Source organism: Phaenicophaeus curvirostris, chromosome 1, assembly GCF_032191515.1.
Source record: "Phaenicophaeus curvirostris isolate KB17595 chromosome 1, BPBGC_Pcur_1.0, whole genome shotgun sequence".
NCBI lineage: Eukaryota > Metazoa > Chordata > Aves > Cuculiformes > Cuculidae > Phaenicophaeus > Phaenicophaeus curvirostris.
In genome coordinates, this window is record NC_091392.1 from 36,189,159 (window position 1) to 36,204,136 (window position 14,978).

A 14,978-nucleotide genomic window follows, 5' to 3' on the forward strand; every position below is an offset into this window, starting at 1 on the left:
ATAACCATAATGAACCAGTTATTAAAAGATCTCCAAGTGTCTGGCTGAGCAACATGATCGAAAAAAGGAATGAGAGGAAATGGCCTCAAGTTGCACCAGGGTAGGTTTAGACTGGCTATTAGAAAAAAATTCTTTACAGGAGTGGCAAAGCATTGGAACAGGCTGCCCAGGGAAGCGGTGGAATAACCATCCCTGGAGGTGCTCAAAAAACATGTAAACACGGCAATTCAGGATATGGTTTAGTAGGCACGGCAGTGTTGGGCTTATGGTTGGACTCGATGACTTAAGAGGTCTTTTCCAACCTCAACGGTTCTATGATTCTATTCTAAAGTGACAGGGGAAACTGGAAGGAAGTGAGACAGGATGCAGCCTCCTGAACTTTCCGTAGCTAATTCAGGTACATAAGAAAACTACCCTGAACATTGAGATATAGAGCAGAAGTGCTGTAAATGAAAGAGCCTTCTGCATCTCTTCAGTTTCTGAAAAACAAAAATTATTTTCCCTTTCAAATTCCTAGACTGCAAGAGGCAAAAGGACTATGACTGACCCCACATGGTCATGTAAAATAACGTAGGCACTCTCTCACCCTACACTGAAAATCTAATATCAGTGCATGGGGAACAATTGAGCTGATAGCTGGTGAGGTCAGACTCAACCCAAAAAACCAAGAGTGACAATTTCCCATTGTTCCAAGACTTATAGAGACTTCGACTCTGCGTTGGTTTTGCCTGCCTTCCACTCCTTGCTATAAGTACTTCTCAAAGGTTACCTGAAATTTCTCACATTTAGTCTTGGACCAGATGTTTATTTTGTTGGATAGCTTTCAAATAAATCCAGTCAGACATTTTTTAATTAAACAAATGCCATTTTCAATTTTCCAGCCACCTTATCATGCAGCTTATGAAATTACTCAAAACGAGAACTTTTTCAAAGCTTCTATCCATGGCATTTATGTAGCCCTGAATGAGGAGAGCAAGCAAGCAAGTACTCAAACATCAATATGGAGAAGACAAACAAACTAAGAATGGATGCAGGTATGGTTCACCTCTGCCTCTATACGTGTGCCACATGTCTGGAATACTTACAATACACAAGTGCAAAATAAGGACAGCATCGCTTCTCTCACTTTTTGTAAAGGCACTAATAAATTTTATGAAAACTAACAAGTCAACAAAAAATGAAGAAACTAAATAAATCAGTAAAGTTATGCCTTGAGTTCATATTCAAGATATTGGCTCCTAGTGGTGTAAAGAAGGGTGTACAGAGCTTTGCAATGTACGAAGCTTGCTTTGGGAAATTATTTAAATAACTATTTGGAATTTTAGCCATGTAAAGTAAACCACAATGATTTCTAATTACACAAAAAGTTCATGATGGCTCTAACTTCTCCCTGAAACAGCTTTCTTATGATTGGGAAGGATAAAATTAATAATCTCTTTCTCAGAAACAAATGGCACTCCATTTGCCTGCAGAACCTCTGAGACCATCTACTTCCTGAAATGAGCAATGGAAGAGATTAAGTAGCTTCTGCTTGTAGCAAAATTCTTATTAAGTATATAGTTTTGAAACTTTCTGTGTGCATGTGTGAACTTCAACTGTAACATAATTTCTCTTTGTTGATCCCTGTGCAAGGGATATTGCCTTTACCTAAGGTAATTTGATCTAGTTTAAACAAAAAGTATGATGCACAAAATCTTCTTATTGAAGATACGCTGCAGATTAAAGGCTAAATTCTATTCCTTACTCAAAACCATAGTCAGTGGCTTTTTCTTGGTATAACTAAGAAAAGGTTTCTAATTTAATACATGTCACAATTTACAAGTATTTGGAGAGAAAATCCTAACTCCAACCAAGTCAGTCAGAGTCTTGCTACTGAATTCTTTTTAATGGAGCCAATACTTTTACATAGACTTGCCTGAAAAAGGAATCTGTTTCAGTGACTAAAGCACCCTCAGCATGTATCTACCTTTGACCACAGCTAAGCGCATCCTTAATGAAAGCTACACATAAGGAAGAAGCAAGATCATTCAAGCATTTTCAAACCCAAGTCTTTGTGTATCTTAGAAAAAAATGGCTAAGGTTAAAGTGGTGGCAGAGGTGTCCATATTCTATGTTTTAATAGTCCATTGAAGTGGTTAAAAAAGAAAAATCTACATTTTTAAGAAGCAATACTGTTTATATGGCACACAAGTTGCTTTGTAATAAAAAGCATCAATAAAAATCTGCTGTCTGTATCCCTGTACAAGTCTAGCCCAGCTGTTACTCATCCTGTGACTGCTCAAAACATCTTGACGTCAATAATAAATTTCTCATATTCACAGACAGATTCAAATACTATTCTTGCTATGTGAGAGTCACCGTAAAGTTTCTGTGTACCTAGTGCCTAACTTGAGTACATATAGATCTTCTTCCTCATGTTTTGGGCAAACATGGCTATTTGCACAATTAACAGAGCTAATAAACAACCATTACAAACAGCTACACATCACATCAGTCGCAGATGGAGAAGGGCTGAAATCCAGGCAAGAGATTTCATTGGGAGTTTGGTCCCTGACTTCAACAAGTTTAAGATTTTATCATGCATCTCATGGCTACGCATCCAATCTACTTGACCAGAGGTACCATGTGTTACTGATGGGCCGCTTGTCCATCTATATCAACCAGACTTACATATGAAGCTTGATAAAACAACTGTTGCATGCTTGAATTGTCATCCCTGATTTGAATGGGAAGTCTGCAAAAGAAGCACCTTAAAACTGCATACACCTCTGCCTCCTTCAAATACTTTATGAATGTTTATGAATGTTAATGAATGTTCCTGAATGCAAGAGTGCATGCTCTGGCAGTGACAGCCTCGTCTCCTCTACATTTTTAATACTGTGATCCAATACAGATCCAATCCAAAGTACACACAGTACGGTGTGTACTTTGTCAATGTGTTGTATGAGTTGTTTTTTCAAGACCCAAACAGACAGTTGTCTGTGGCAGGAGAGTCCCCAGACAGATTTCTCAAGGAGTTTAGCATCATTAACAGGAAACAATGCAGGAGGAGCAGCCAGAGCATGAATAGGTTCTGAGAGAATTCTAAGGAAATCCTAAGAACATGTTAACACAATGCAAGTTTGATAAGACCACAACCGTGAAACTCACATATGTGTTTGCATTGTATCTTTTAAAAGGCCCCAGTTGCTGTCTATTAGGATAATCTCTATAACAGTCAAAATGAAGTAGGATAATATATTGGGTAAACGCATTATTTCTGCAGTATACAGGAATTACCAGTCTGACTGTTTTTTAAGCTCCCAGCAGTTACTCTGAACAGACAGGATATAAAAAAAAATAAATCTTGCCAATAACACTGATAATCTTACAGGCTCCAAAATGGAGACTGCCACTACTAGTAAATCACTTTAACTGAAGAAAACCAACCTCTCCAGACCAGACTCAGTTCTTATTGACACTGACACAGGCACACAACTAATACATTATTTCAAATGTAATTTATCAGTGCTATTGTTTAAATGATCATAAGTAGCACCAAAGTTTGACCCTACAGTTTCACAGTTCAACAGTTCTCAGGATTGACAGACTGGAATAAAACAAACTGAAGACAGCAAGTTTATTTTTAAAAAGTAAAAAGAAAAAGCAGAATAAAGACATGCATTATGCATTACTAGCCTCCTAGAACCACTATAGAAAAAGTGCACACAGAGCTATATAACTGAATTGCCTAAAAAACTGCTGCAACTCTACAATACTTGCAGTAAAAACAGGCAATACCATTTCAACTGGTAAGAGCAAGAACTGAAATCATGTGCAAACAGTGCAAGCTATTGCTTGCAAAATTCTTGCAACAAACACTTCATTGCATTTCAGGTTTCAACTGACAGACGCCCAAAATGCAGCTACACCCTCTGGAGAAACCTTCAGAGCTACGTACAGTCCAGACAGAGCGCAACTCCACCAATAGTGCTCACACCAAACCCGTACTTTATTTGCCCAGATAACTTGGAGCAAGAGCACTCAAAGGAGTTCTGCCCACTAGTAAACATGATGTAGATATAAACTCACACCTATACAAGCATCCTAATCACCAGCTCCTATGCCTTCCTGGATGAGAAGCATTCTCCAGCTCTTCTCTTGAAGCTGAAAAGCCTTCAGAGAAAAGGCTCCAGAAGCAGATCTAGAGATGTCACATCAGACCTTTACACAAATACGCACCAGGCCAAGTTGCTTCTCGTCTTCTTCTCCCATAGGAACCCATTACTTTCAAATGCATCGCTGAATAGCAGCCCTTGGTCTAAAGAGCTGTCACCCACACCAGCTCAAGGCATGTCACCTCTCTTTGCACATATGTTCAGCCCTAGCTTAGCAGTCTCTACGACATAGGGTCTTTCAGCGCTCCAGTTATTAGGCTATTACACAAAAGATGGACTTACAGTCCTCCTCCACAAAGTGTCCCTTCTGAGATGGCTAAGCAAGTTGGTCATGAGTAGCATGAGAGGGAGTGCCACATTTCTGGTTCCCCATACACAAAGTGGAGGGGTAGGTGGGTTAATGCAATGTAACCTCAGTGGATCACCTTGTGGACAGCAGGAAGCACACACGCTAGATGAATGGATCCCTCTCTACATCCCTTCAAATGCACCTATTTCACAGCACTGACTGTACACAGACCAAATAAGAATGGGTTTTGTCAAGTAGACTTTATCAACTGCCTCCTTCCAGGACAGGCTCCTAAAACCCTACTGAGGCAGCGCATAGCTTTGGTGGAACAGATTTCCCACAATGCCAGTCTACAAAAGAAAAGAGATGAAACCCAGAAATGTCCGAGTTCAGAAAACAAATACACCTTCTTCTCCTGCCAAGCTCAGAAGGGCCAAAGTCTCCTGTTGCATAGCAATATTACCTTCCTACAATGACATCACTACAACATAAAAATGACAGAGAAGAAGCCTCCCTACCTCGCTGTATTCCAAACAAGGAAAACATACCCCATCAACAGCCTCCAGTCAAAGCAAGGCTGATTAGCACCATGAAATGAGAATCACTCAGAACAGGGAGTAACAAAAGACAGCAAAACAAACGGTGCACCGTGAGCACTCTCAGCCTCAACACCATGATTACATGTTCCTCAGCATACAGCTTTCTCCTTCAGTCTTTCATGTTCCTAGGCCTCAGTGTTTCCCATTTCAGGGCTCCCCAAAAGACTGAAAATATCTGGATTCTCCTGGACCTGACAAGATCTCTTCCTCCTTCAGCATTGTCACTGAACTGCATATCCCAATCTGACTGTTTAAACAATACAGCCTGTGAAGTCACAATTTTCAAATTTCAAGTTCTTGTCCTTCTATTTTTTTTTTTTTTTAGTTTTCATTTGCAGTCTGATGAATATCTCAGATGGGTCTTAGGACAGAAAAATAGCTGAATTTGTAAATGCCATTGTAAACTATGCTCCCTTTGTGTTTTAGATTGGTACTTAGCACAAAATAAATTCAAGATAGCAGAGGAAGAATGCATCATGCTAATTAAATCACATATAAAGTTGATACAAAATTTTTCACCCTTGCTCTGAGTTGCGTGCTACAAAATCAGAAGCAATCTCCTGGTGAGGATATTCTGCAGCTATTTACTGAAAGATGCCCACTTCATTGTTGGAAATCTAGCCTCATATTTCAAATGTAATACTGAACTGCAATTTAAAGTGAGGCTTAGTCCTAGGATTAAGGAAGAGGAAATCGCAACACTTGCACTTAAAGCAAGAATGACTTTCATTCAAACACCTGAAAACACTTTCCAAATATTAATTAACACACTAGTCTACCCCCAACCCTTCCAGGTTGCATTCCTTCAGCATCCACATCTCCTGGTTGGGTCTGTAAAGAATGTAGAATGAAGCCAGAAGTATTACTCTTCTTTCATTATTATCATAACTCTTAATTGAGAGGAGCAAATTCACCCACACAGGGACTACCTGCCTTTTATAAGATGGCTCTTTTCTATTACTGGCAGAGAGTATTTTCCTTAAGGCTACTGCATCACTGGGGTCTGCAGTATAAAGCAGAACTTGCCACAGGCACATTAGATAAGCTGGACAATTAGTCAGAAATTATAAGAAAACCTTGAAGCCTTGACTCTAAATCTTCTGTCCTAGATCATACTTTAACAATGGGGTTTTCATTCCCTCTGCACAACCATCTTGAAAGAGGACAGGGAATGCTCTGGATGAGGTGACCTTGAATGGCCCTGGTCCACGGTTATGGCTCAGATCAGCTAGTCCTGAAAAGTAGAGTAACCACATTCAAAACATTCAAGGAACTAGGAACTTTGGTTTTATGGCTACGTTCGTCATTTACAGGATCAGTATTAGACTTCTGTAATGAAAGTAAAAAGATGAGAAAATACCATCCATACACAACAAATACCTTTCAGGCTTATAGAATTATGGAATCGTTTAGGTTAGAAAAGACCTTTAAGATCATCAAGTCCAACTGCTAACCTAACACTGCCAAGTCCACTGCTAAACCATGTCCCCAAGCACCACATCTACACATCTTTTAAATACCTTCAGGGATGGTGACTCCACCACCTCCCCGGGCAGCCTGTGCCAGCGCCTGATAACCCTTTCGAAGAAACAGTATTTCCTAATATTCAATCTGAATCTCCCCTGACACAACTTGAGGCCATTTCCTCTCCTTCCACTTGTTGTTTGGCAGAAGAGGCCAGCACCCTCCTCTCTACAACCTCCTTTCAGGTAGTTATAGAGAGCAATGAGGTCTCCCCTCAGCCTCCTCCTCTCCAGGCTAAACAGCCCCAGTTCTCTCAGCTGGTCTTCACAAGACTTGTTCTCCAGACCCTTCACCAGCTTCGTTGCTCTTCTCTGGACGCACTCCAACATCTCAATGTCTTTCTTGTAGTGAAGGGCCCAAAACTGAACACAGTATTTGTGGTGTGACCTCACCAGCACCAAATACAGCGGGACGATCACTTCCCTAGTCCAGCTAGCCACACCATTCCTGATATGCGGGTTTGGTTCAAAAACTTTCTGGTCCCAAATAGCTCCACTCTATGCTGTATATAGAGATTACAGAGATTTATTTAATATCTTACTCCTACCCCTCACTGCCCGCTAGCTAAACACGCGGTACAAATATTCAGATACGCATGCCTGAGTTTACAGAAACAGGTAAAAAAGATATGTTGGTTTAAGATACAGAACTGAAAAGCTTTGCTTCCCTCCCTCATCCAACCTGCTCACAAGCAAGCTTTACTGAAGGAGGACAGCCTTGAACCGAAGGCACAGGGAAGGCTGCCAGGAAATCCAAGTTCTATTCCTGGCTCTTCTACACATTTCCTTGGGCAAGGCAATTAACCTTGCTGAGTACATTTTCAACGGAGGTGAGGCCCGGCTTCTCTTTCTGCATTCATAACATTTTCAACAGTGAAAACGAAATTGTAGGAGCAAGATCAAGTGCCTGTATTTTTTACTACCTGACATGCCTTCTCTGTCAGGTAGTTGGATGCACAATTGCTGATAACTAGCAACAAACTTGAGAATTCAAATACTGCAGGTGCAAAAACCCGCCTCCTGATGCTGTCACGACCAGATTCAGTGCTCAAGTTTCCTTTTATGTAAAACGGGCAATGAGCTTTATAAAAATCAAAATATGCAGCCAAACAGTGAACTAACTTTTAAAGCTCTTGAACACCTGTTATCTGAGATCATGAAAACAAAACTTCTCATAATTTCAGTTTACCTTCTACTACAGATGCTATATGTTTATTTTCTGCATTTTTTCCTGTTAAAATTTCCTCCTCGGACCTCAGAGAGAATAAAATATTTACCCTTAAGGATTCTGATATGACAGCTGAAGTCAAAATATATTTTAGCTAAACTGGATATCTTTTAATATCCCTTAACAGAAGTGGAAGTGAATTAGAGAAAGAGTGAAATATCTTTCTAGTAATATAGACATATTTCAGAAAAGAAATAGTACAGCTAAATTTTCTGCTGTGGCCTACAGGCAGAACTGCACTTGAAATAATAAGTCTCACATCTACTTGTACCAACAACAAACAGGACTCTCACATTCTGAAGAATGACATTATTTGCTTAGAAAAGCTTCTAGACAAATGAAGATACACACTTCTCTGAACACAGGTGGACAGAACATATTTTTAGTGATTTTTTATGCATTTGGCACAAGCATGCAAGGTATTTTTTTCCTTTCCCAGATTTTTAAATAGAAAAAAAGACAAAAACTGGCAAAAAAAAACCATTAAGGATCTGCTATTCGTCAAATAGAAGTTCAACAATCACTAGTGCTGCTTTTGTCAAAACTTGCAGGTTTTGAGAGATGATTTCTTTTACAGGTTATCTGAACTGAAAAGTAAATGTAAAGGTATAAAGCTTTTAAGGCTTTCAATTCACATCCTTCACCCACTTCTGAAGTTTAGGAATTTTGAAGGAGAGGTCAATAGTCTAGTTTTCATAAATCATAAGAGCCCTGTCAAGCTCTCTAGACAACTGAAACAATGACCCCTTCCTTGGTCACAGTCGTGTCCACACAGATGTAAAATGTGTTCAAGAAAGAAGCTATTTTATATGACCATGTTGCACAATAATATCAACAGCCTTCACAAAGAAGGTAAGGTAGTTTGGAAGAGTAAAATAACAGCAACATGTACAAATTCTCATTATGTGCTTCACACAAAGTGGTAACACCACAGATATTACGGTCAAAAGTTGGAAAGATGTAAAGTAACTGAAATGACACTATTCTCCCAAGTACAAAAAACTGAATTTTTATCTGTGCTAGTCTTCTATAATTACAAAAATAACAACTTCCTTTTTCATTCATCATCTATTACATGTGATTTAAGTTTTAGCTCAATCATAGCTTGCTCCAAATGGACCATGAAGTAATTAATTCAAACAAATACATGTTCTCACAACAGTGGAATCTCTAACCTAGTTTAGGGATACACTGGTAAGCACCAGGGTGTCAACGGGGGAGATCTCTCACATTCCTATCTACAAGTCAGATATAAGTCATATTTTATCATCTAGGTTGTCCATCCCAATGGCAAAAGGTTGCCATCTCCAGCCAAGAATTCACCACATCTATTACAAAGCCTTTTTTAGGCAGGGTGGACTATGATCTCAGAGCACGCTTCCCTCTCCACTTCCAGTGAAAAAGACAGCATGACTTTAAGCACCTCCTAGAACGTGACTTCATTTGACACAAAAATGACTGCACTGAATGAGAAACAAGCGGTTTCACATTGCAGAGCACGGCACAACTTGACAGAAACTTCTTCGATAACTGTTTGCAAATACTCATTATGGACAAGAAATAGGCTCAAAATCAAGGGGTTTTCTGAGGCAACAAGGTTCCCTTGGTATGTATTCATTCAAAATTCTGAACCTCATCTTCAAAATCTTACAAGTGAAGAAGGATTAGCAGTCGTTGCCCTGACACAGGCTTTCTGGAACTGCTGGCATAGAACCATCTCGCATATTCCATGTTTAAGGGTTGATAGCTCACCTATGTCAAAACTTCAGTGGGAAATAATCCGAGGAAAAATGTTACTAGACAAAAAGGCTTTTTTGTAATGATTTTTTTAATGGTTTGGCTGATCACGATTGGATCAGATAAAGCTCCTGCCTAAGTTAACTTATAATTATCTTTTATCTCCTACCAACCTGTGCTATCAAGACTATCTAGCAGAAAATAAATTCTTGAAAGAGAGAGACATTTTCTGAACAAGTTGTTGTTACTTGGGCATCAGTGATAAGATGTTGGCACACGGATGCTGTACATGCACCTGGTGCTTGGAAATTCATCGATTTTCCTGTGCTGTTATAATCAAGCATCATCCAGAATTGCATCTTTCCATTCTTTAAAACAGTTTCATGGTATGCCATCAGCTATACCTCCTCCCCAAGAAAGTCCTGCTCAAAGTTCTAAAAGGCTGTGGACTGCTCCTTGATTTTTTGAGTGATTCTGTGATGTCGTGCAGTGAATCTGTGGTTCAGGTTAAACAATGTGAAGGTGAAATCACACAATGTAAAAAATGTGTCTAAAGACATAACAAAACCCATGGAAATAAAAAACAAATATGCTTTTAAGCATCAACTTCAGAATCTGGTTTCAGGTTTCTCCATTAAACTGATACCTGAGAGCATTAGAAGTCTATGAAATTTCCAGGGATTTTCAATTTAGTTCTTTGGAACAAACAACAGAAAAATTGATTATTCAGCATCCCATTCCACTCCTAACCCTTCAGCCCCCTCCTTTCAGTCAACTTCTAGAGACACACACACACACACAAAAAAAGCCTTTACTGTGTGACACAGGGTTATATAAAGCCATTGGCAGAACTGTTACTAATTCCAAAAGCAGCAGCATCAGGTCTCAGAAATGAAAATCTGGCACTGATGAAATCAATGACAAACCTTCCAGTGCCTTCTGGGAATGTATATCTCCATGGCTATGAATCTGACTTTATGCCTTATACAAAATAATTCTGCTAATAAAAACCAGGTTTCTTTATTTGCCTTTTCCAAGCATCAAAGGCTATATCTACAATACATAGACAATGTGGAGCAGCAGGACAAAAAAGGCTGGTGCTGAGGACCTAAGGTCCTTTCAAAAGCTTTTTACTTCACTTCAGTGCTTCACATATGTGCAGCAAGCTACAGTGAAGACGAGTTCTACAGCAGCAGGCACCGTATTTCTGATTACAAATACTCGTTTCCCACCTGTGTGATGCTTTTTATCTTCCAGATTTCTATTCAATTAGCACTCTGCATTTGGAAAGCTTTTCTAGGTAGCTGAATATTTCATTTTCAGAAGATTGTGCCAATCTTTCCTGTCTTTTCTACCGATAAGAGTCTTCTTTTGCTTGGCCACTTTGCAAAGTACACATTATTGCATTAAAAAGATGATCGAGTGTCTCGGGCACTTGCAATAAACTGGGCTTCTCGCCCTCTTCACTTGGGGTCTCCCTCCCCCTTCCCAGCTCTGTACTAGTCAAACAGATTTACTTGTCTTCTAAAAAATAATATATAAATAAATACATTGTGAGTCACAAACATTAAATACTTAATTTGAACCGTCAGAAAGACCAGCTACTGGAATTCTACAGTGGTCTGTTCGTCTGCATATTGAAGGAAACAGAAGAAATAATGCTTTACAATTTGATGAATGACATATGACACACAATCTCTAGACTGACAAAAAAGAGTTGCAGACTTAGGAAAGTACCTGCCGTATAAAATTTGGTCCTCTCCAAGAAAAAACCCTACACATTCCCACATTCCTTACTTTCACTGATACAGACCTGTCACCATTAAGGCTTGATATACAGATAAATTGGATTAAAGAAGAAAATAAGGACTTAACTGAAGACTGCATGATAAAAAGGGACATTATCTGAGTACATGTCGGATGTAAAAAAGAAAGAATGATACTGTGCCATCTGCTTTTAGGCAGAATTCTCCCTTGATTTCAGCTACAAGCTTTGCTTACAGTTGGCACCATAATGGCTTATAATAATTTAGCCACATTTCTTTCTGGAGCAAAATATAACATCACTCTCCCTTTCATCATGCAAAGAGGAGGAATCCATGAACCTAATTCAAACTGGAAAAAAAGAGAAGAAAGAGAGGAAAAAGGGGCACATTTGATTCTCACAGTCTATAAAATTATCTCAATGCAAAGCTGCAGATAGGAGCGTTATCTCTGAAAACCACAAGAAGCAATCATATCTGAACAAGCAAATAAATACACTGCTTTCAACAGGCACAACAGCAAAGTAATACCAAGTTTGAAAATATTTCTCACTCTCAACTGTTTTAAGTATCAGTCTCACAATAAAGTAATGCATATACCTACTAAATAACCAGTAATTCCCATTTTTACCAATCAGATTCTTCACCTGACAAAAAGCCCATGCTAAATTTAAAGTTCCGTTGATACTGCTTATTTTTATTTTCTTTCCCATAAAGTTACAAAAATAAAAAGGAAACATTCTAGCCTAAAAGATGCTACAAGCCTTATACCTAACTCTTCTCACTGACCACACACCTTAGTTCCTAACTATGAGTGCTTGGGAGAGAAAATCTTTTTAACATTTTAGACTTTCCAGTATTTTCCCTTTCTGCAGAGCTCAACCATCCCTATTCAACTGTCACACATTCCCAATTCAGAGGGGATGGCCTGCCTGTTATAAATTACTCTCATAAACCAGCTATTTCTGCTGCTTCCCCTGGGATTGCATCCAAGGTAAGGATCAAGCAAGCAACACTCAGCATCCACATGTGCAAGCTCCGAGCCAGACAGGAGGAAGCAGACAGTAACTGATCCATGTTTTACCGCACTTGGCTTTTGCCTTCTGCAAGCTGCCTTTTGCAAAGATCACCAGCACAGGTAGGTTTGAACACGGCACTTTCCTTTGCGTAACTGAAATCTGCCAGACTTAAAAAGTAGAGGCACAAGCAATACATCTGGTGTGTAACAGCCTGCTTTGTCCACAGAAATATCCTGGTGTACTTTATCAACAGACGATGCTACAGAACTAGTTCTTAAAGTGACTGGTAAAGCCATCTCTCCTGTGTTTAGCTGCTGATACTCTGGAGAACTTAAGCTGTAGTTTTAAGCACCTTCTGGTGCTATTTGAGCTTTCACAAGCATAGACTTTTACAGCTGTGTTAACGTCTAAACAAAATAATTGAACAAAAGGAGGGAAAAGATGGAGCTGCAGAGAGGAAAGAGAAGACAGAGTGAAATGTGGGAACAAAACTGAGATGGAGAGGGATGGATTTGAAAAAAAATTTGAAGAGAAATGTTGGACAGATAAAGCGAAAAGGAACTAAAGAAGGAAAATAAAATGTTAACTTGTGATGGAGCACATGGCCACACATTTGTTTCTTCTGACACCCAGACATGTTTTCCAAGTGATATCCCCATCATTTTTCTTTTGGAAGCCTATGCATAAATGAAATACATGCACAGGAGAGATGCACAAGGCAGACTATCATTAGCTGTAAACATCAGTGAGAACACAGAATTTCAAGTATCTCGGACTAAAATCTTTCTACAGCCAAAGAATCAAAACACCGTCTGATAGCCACACCTACAGACTAAGTGGCCAGGGAAAGAGGCAACTTTTAATGAAACAATACCAGCCACTACAATTATATGAGGCATGAACGTGATCCAGAATGGAAAAACTAAATTGTAAGTGCAAGTATCCTGCTGTTCATTTTTGCTCTTTTTCACTGGATTTCAGGAAAATATGCTGCATTTCCAGGCAGTGCAGGACAAAGACTTTTTGATTTTTAAAGTTTATCTTGTGCATACTACATCTGAATGTTATCACCTCTCTTAATCACCTTCTGATGTCTGATAGTGCCCCTTTAACCTTTGTTACTCAATTACCGAACAAGTTATCTCATTGTTACTCTCTTTTGAAGGAAGAGTTGTGCCTCTTTCCATGCTGATAAGAGACACATAAATATTCACTCCCAGCCAACATTTAATAGTAAAGCGTCTTGAGCAAACTACCACAGTCTAAAGGTAGAAAGCTGTGCTTAACTTCTCTGCTACCTTAACCCCTTAGTCAATCCACCAGAACAGACACAGAAGATGGATGCTCTTTTTTAGAAATGAAGCAGAAATAATCATTCTCTAAAAGAATGGACTTTATAACATGCTTTATAATACAGCAAATAAATCAAATGATTGGAAGTGAAATACCTACCCATTTTCTGGGCCGGCCTCTGGGTCGCTTTTCACCAGTGGCTTCTGCTTTCTGTAAAGGGAAAAGAAACAGAACGTATTTTATACTTCAGCATTATTTAACAGCCTTGGTAACTAGGAACTCCTTTCCTGTAACATTATCCATAATTATACCTCTTGGGTGGTACCAAGTCCCCTCTTGCTCTATAGGTTTTCCAGTAGAACATTTTTATGTTGGGTTTTCTAACATTTCTGGACAGTGTAGCCAGAGGGTACTTTGCCTGCACCCAAGGGTGCCTCCAGCTTTGATCCACAGTGTCTCCAGCGGGACAGAGAGGTGCACCCACACACGCACAGCTGCTCTATGCCCCGAGCAGCCTGGGATGCCTCAGCCCCAGCCAGCAATGGGGCATCCAGGCTGTGGATGTGGGCAAAAGGCAGTTTGGGAACCCGAGAATGCCAGTAACATCAAATCTAGCCTTTTGCAGGCTGTCAGAAATTACCTGAAGGTACTAAATTAAAAGTACAACCTGTTTCAAGCCTGAACAAAGCAGTTTATAGCAGGCACAATTCCTTCCTTCAGTCTAATGATGTTCATGTATGAAAGGGATTTGGACAGGCTACCACCATGAATGTGTGTTTGTTCATATTCGGAAATAACTTCTCTACTTCGTGTGAAGTTTTCTGGGTAAAACTGCATCCTTACACTGCAAGTAAACCCTTCACTGGTCCAAAACACACCTTTCCTTTTGAGGTATAAGGGAACTGCATAGAAGGTGTCCCAGAAGTGACAGTTATATTTAAGTAGACTGGTAGCTGGTTCTGGAGCTCAGTGTAAAGGCAATATGGGTTCTCTTACAGATTCTTCCATTACTTCACCACGTGACACTGTGAATACTATTACTTAAGCACTACACTAGAATACTTAAATGATTTAAAATAAAAATTGTGTGTTATTTTGTCTAGATAGGTTCTGCCCACCCACACATGTCAACAGATAAATAACCCTGCCCCACAGAGAATGATGAGGATTTCACCATCAACTTCAAGGAGGGCAGAACTTGCTACATACAAAGTCCCCAAGAATGAAGACTTTCTGTTCACATTCTGTAAACGTGCTTCCATATTTCCATGAATTGCTTATTTTTCCATTTAACTGTATGTGTATTTGATTTGCCCTTAGAAATCAACTGTGTCATTAAATAAATCACTTGCTGGTCCATCTCTGTAACA

At 39.4% G+C, this 14,978-nt stretch overlaps 1 protein-coding gene across 3 annotated transcripts in view; it reads right to left on the minus strand.

Annotated features, from left to right (window-relative positions):
- HMGA2 (high mobility group AT-hook 2) overlaps positions 1 to 14,978 on the minus strand; it is a 117,172-nt gene that overhangs the window by 93,109 nt on the left and 9,085 nt on the right. For all 3 annotated transcript variants that reach the window (XM_069852599.1, XM_069852591.1, XM_069852583.1), the window contains one exon: positions 13,768 to 13,818. In XM_069852599.1, the coding sequence (XP_069708700.1) occupies positions 13,768 to 13,818 (51 nt within the window). The remainder of the gene's footprint in view (positions 1 to 13,767; positions 13,819 to 14,978) is intronic.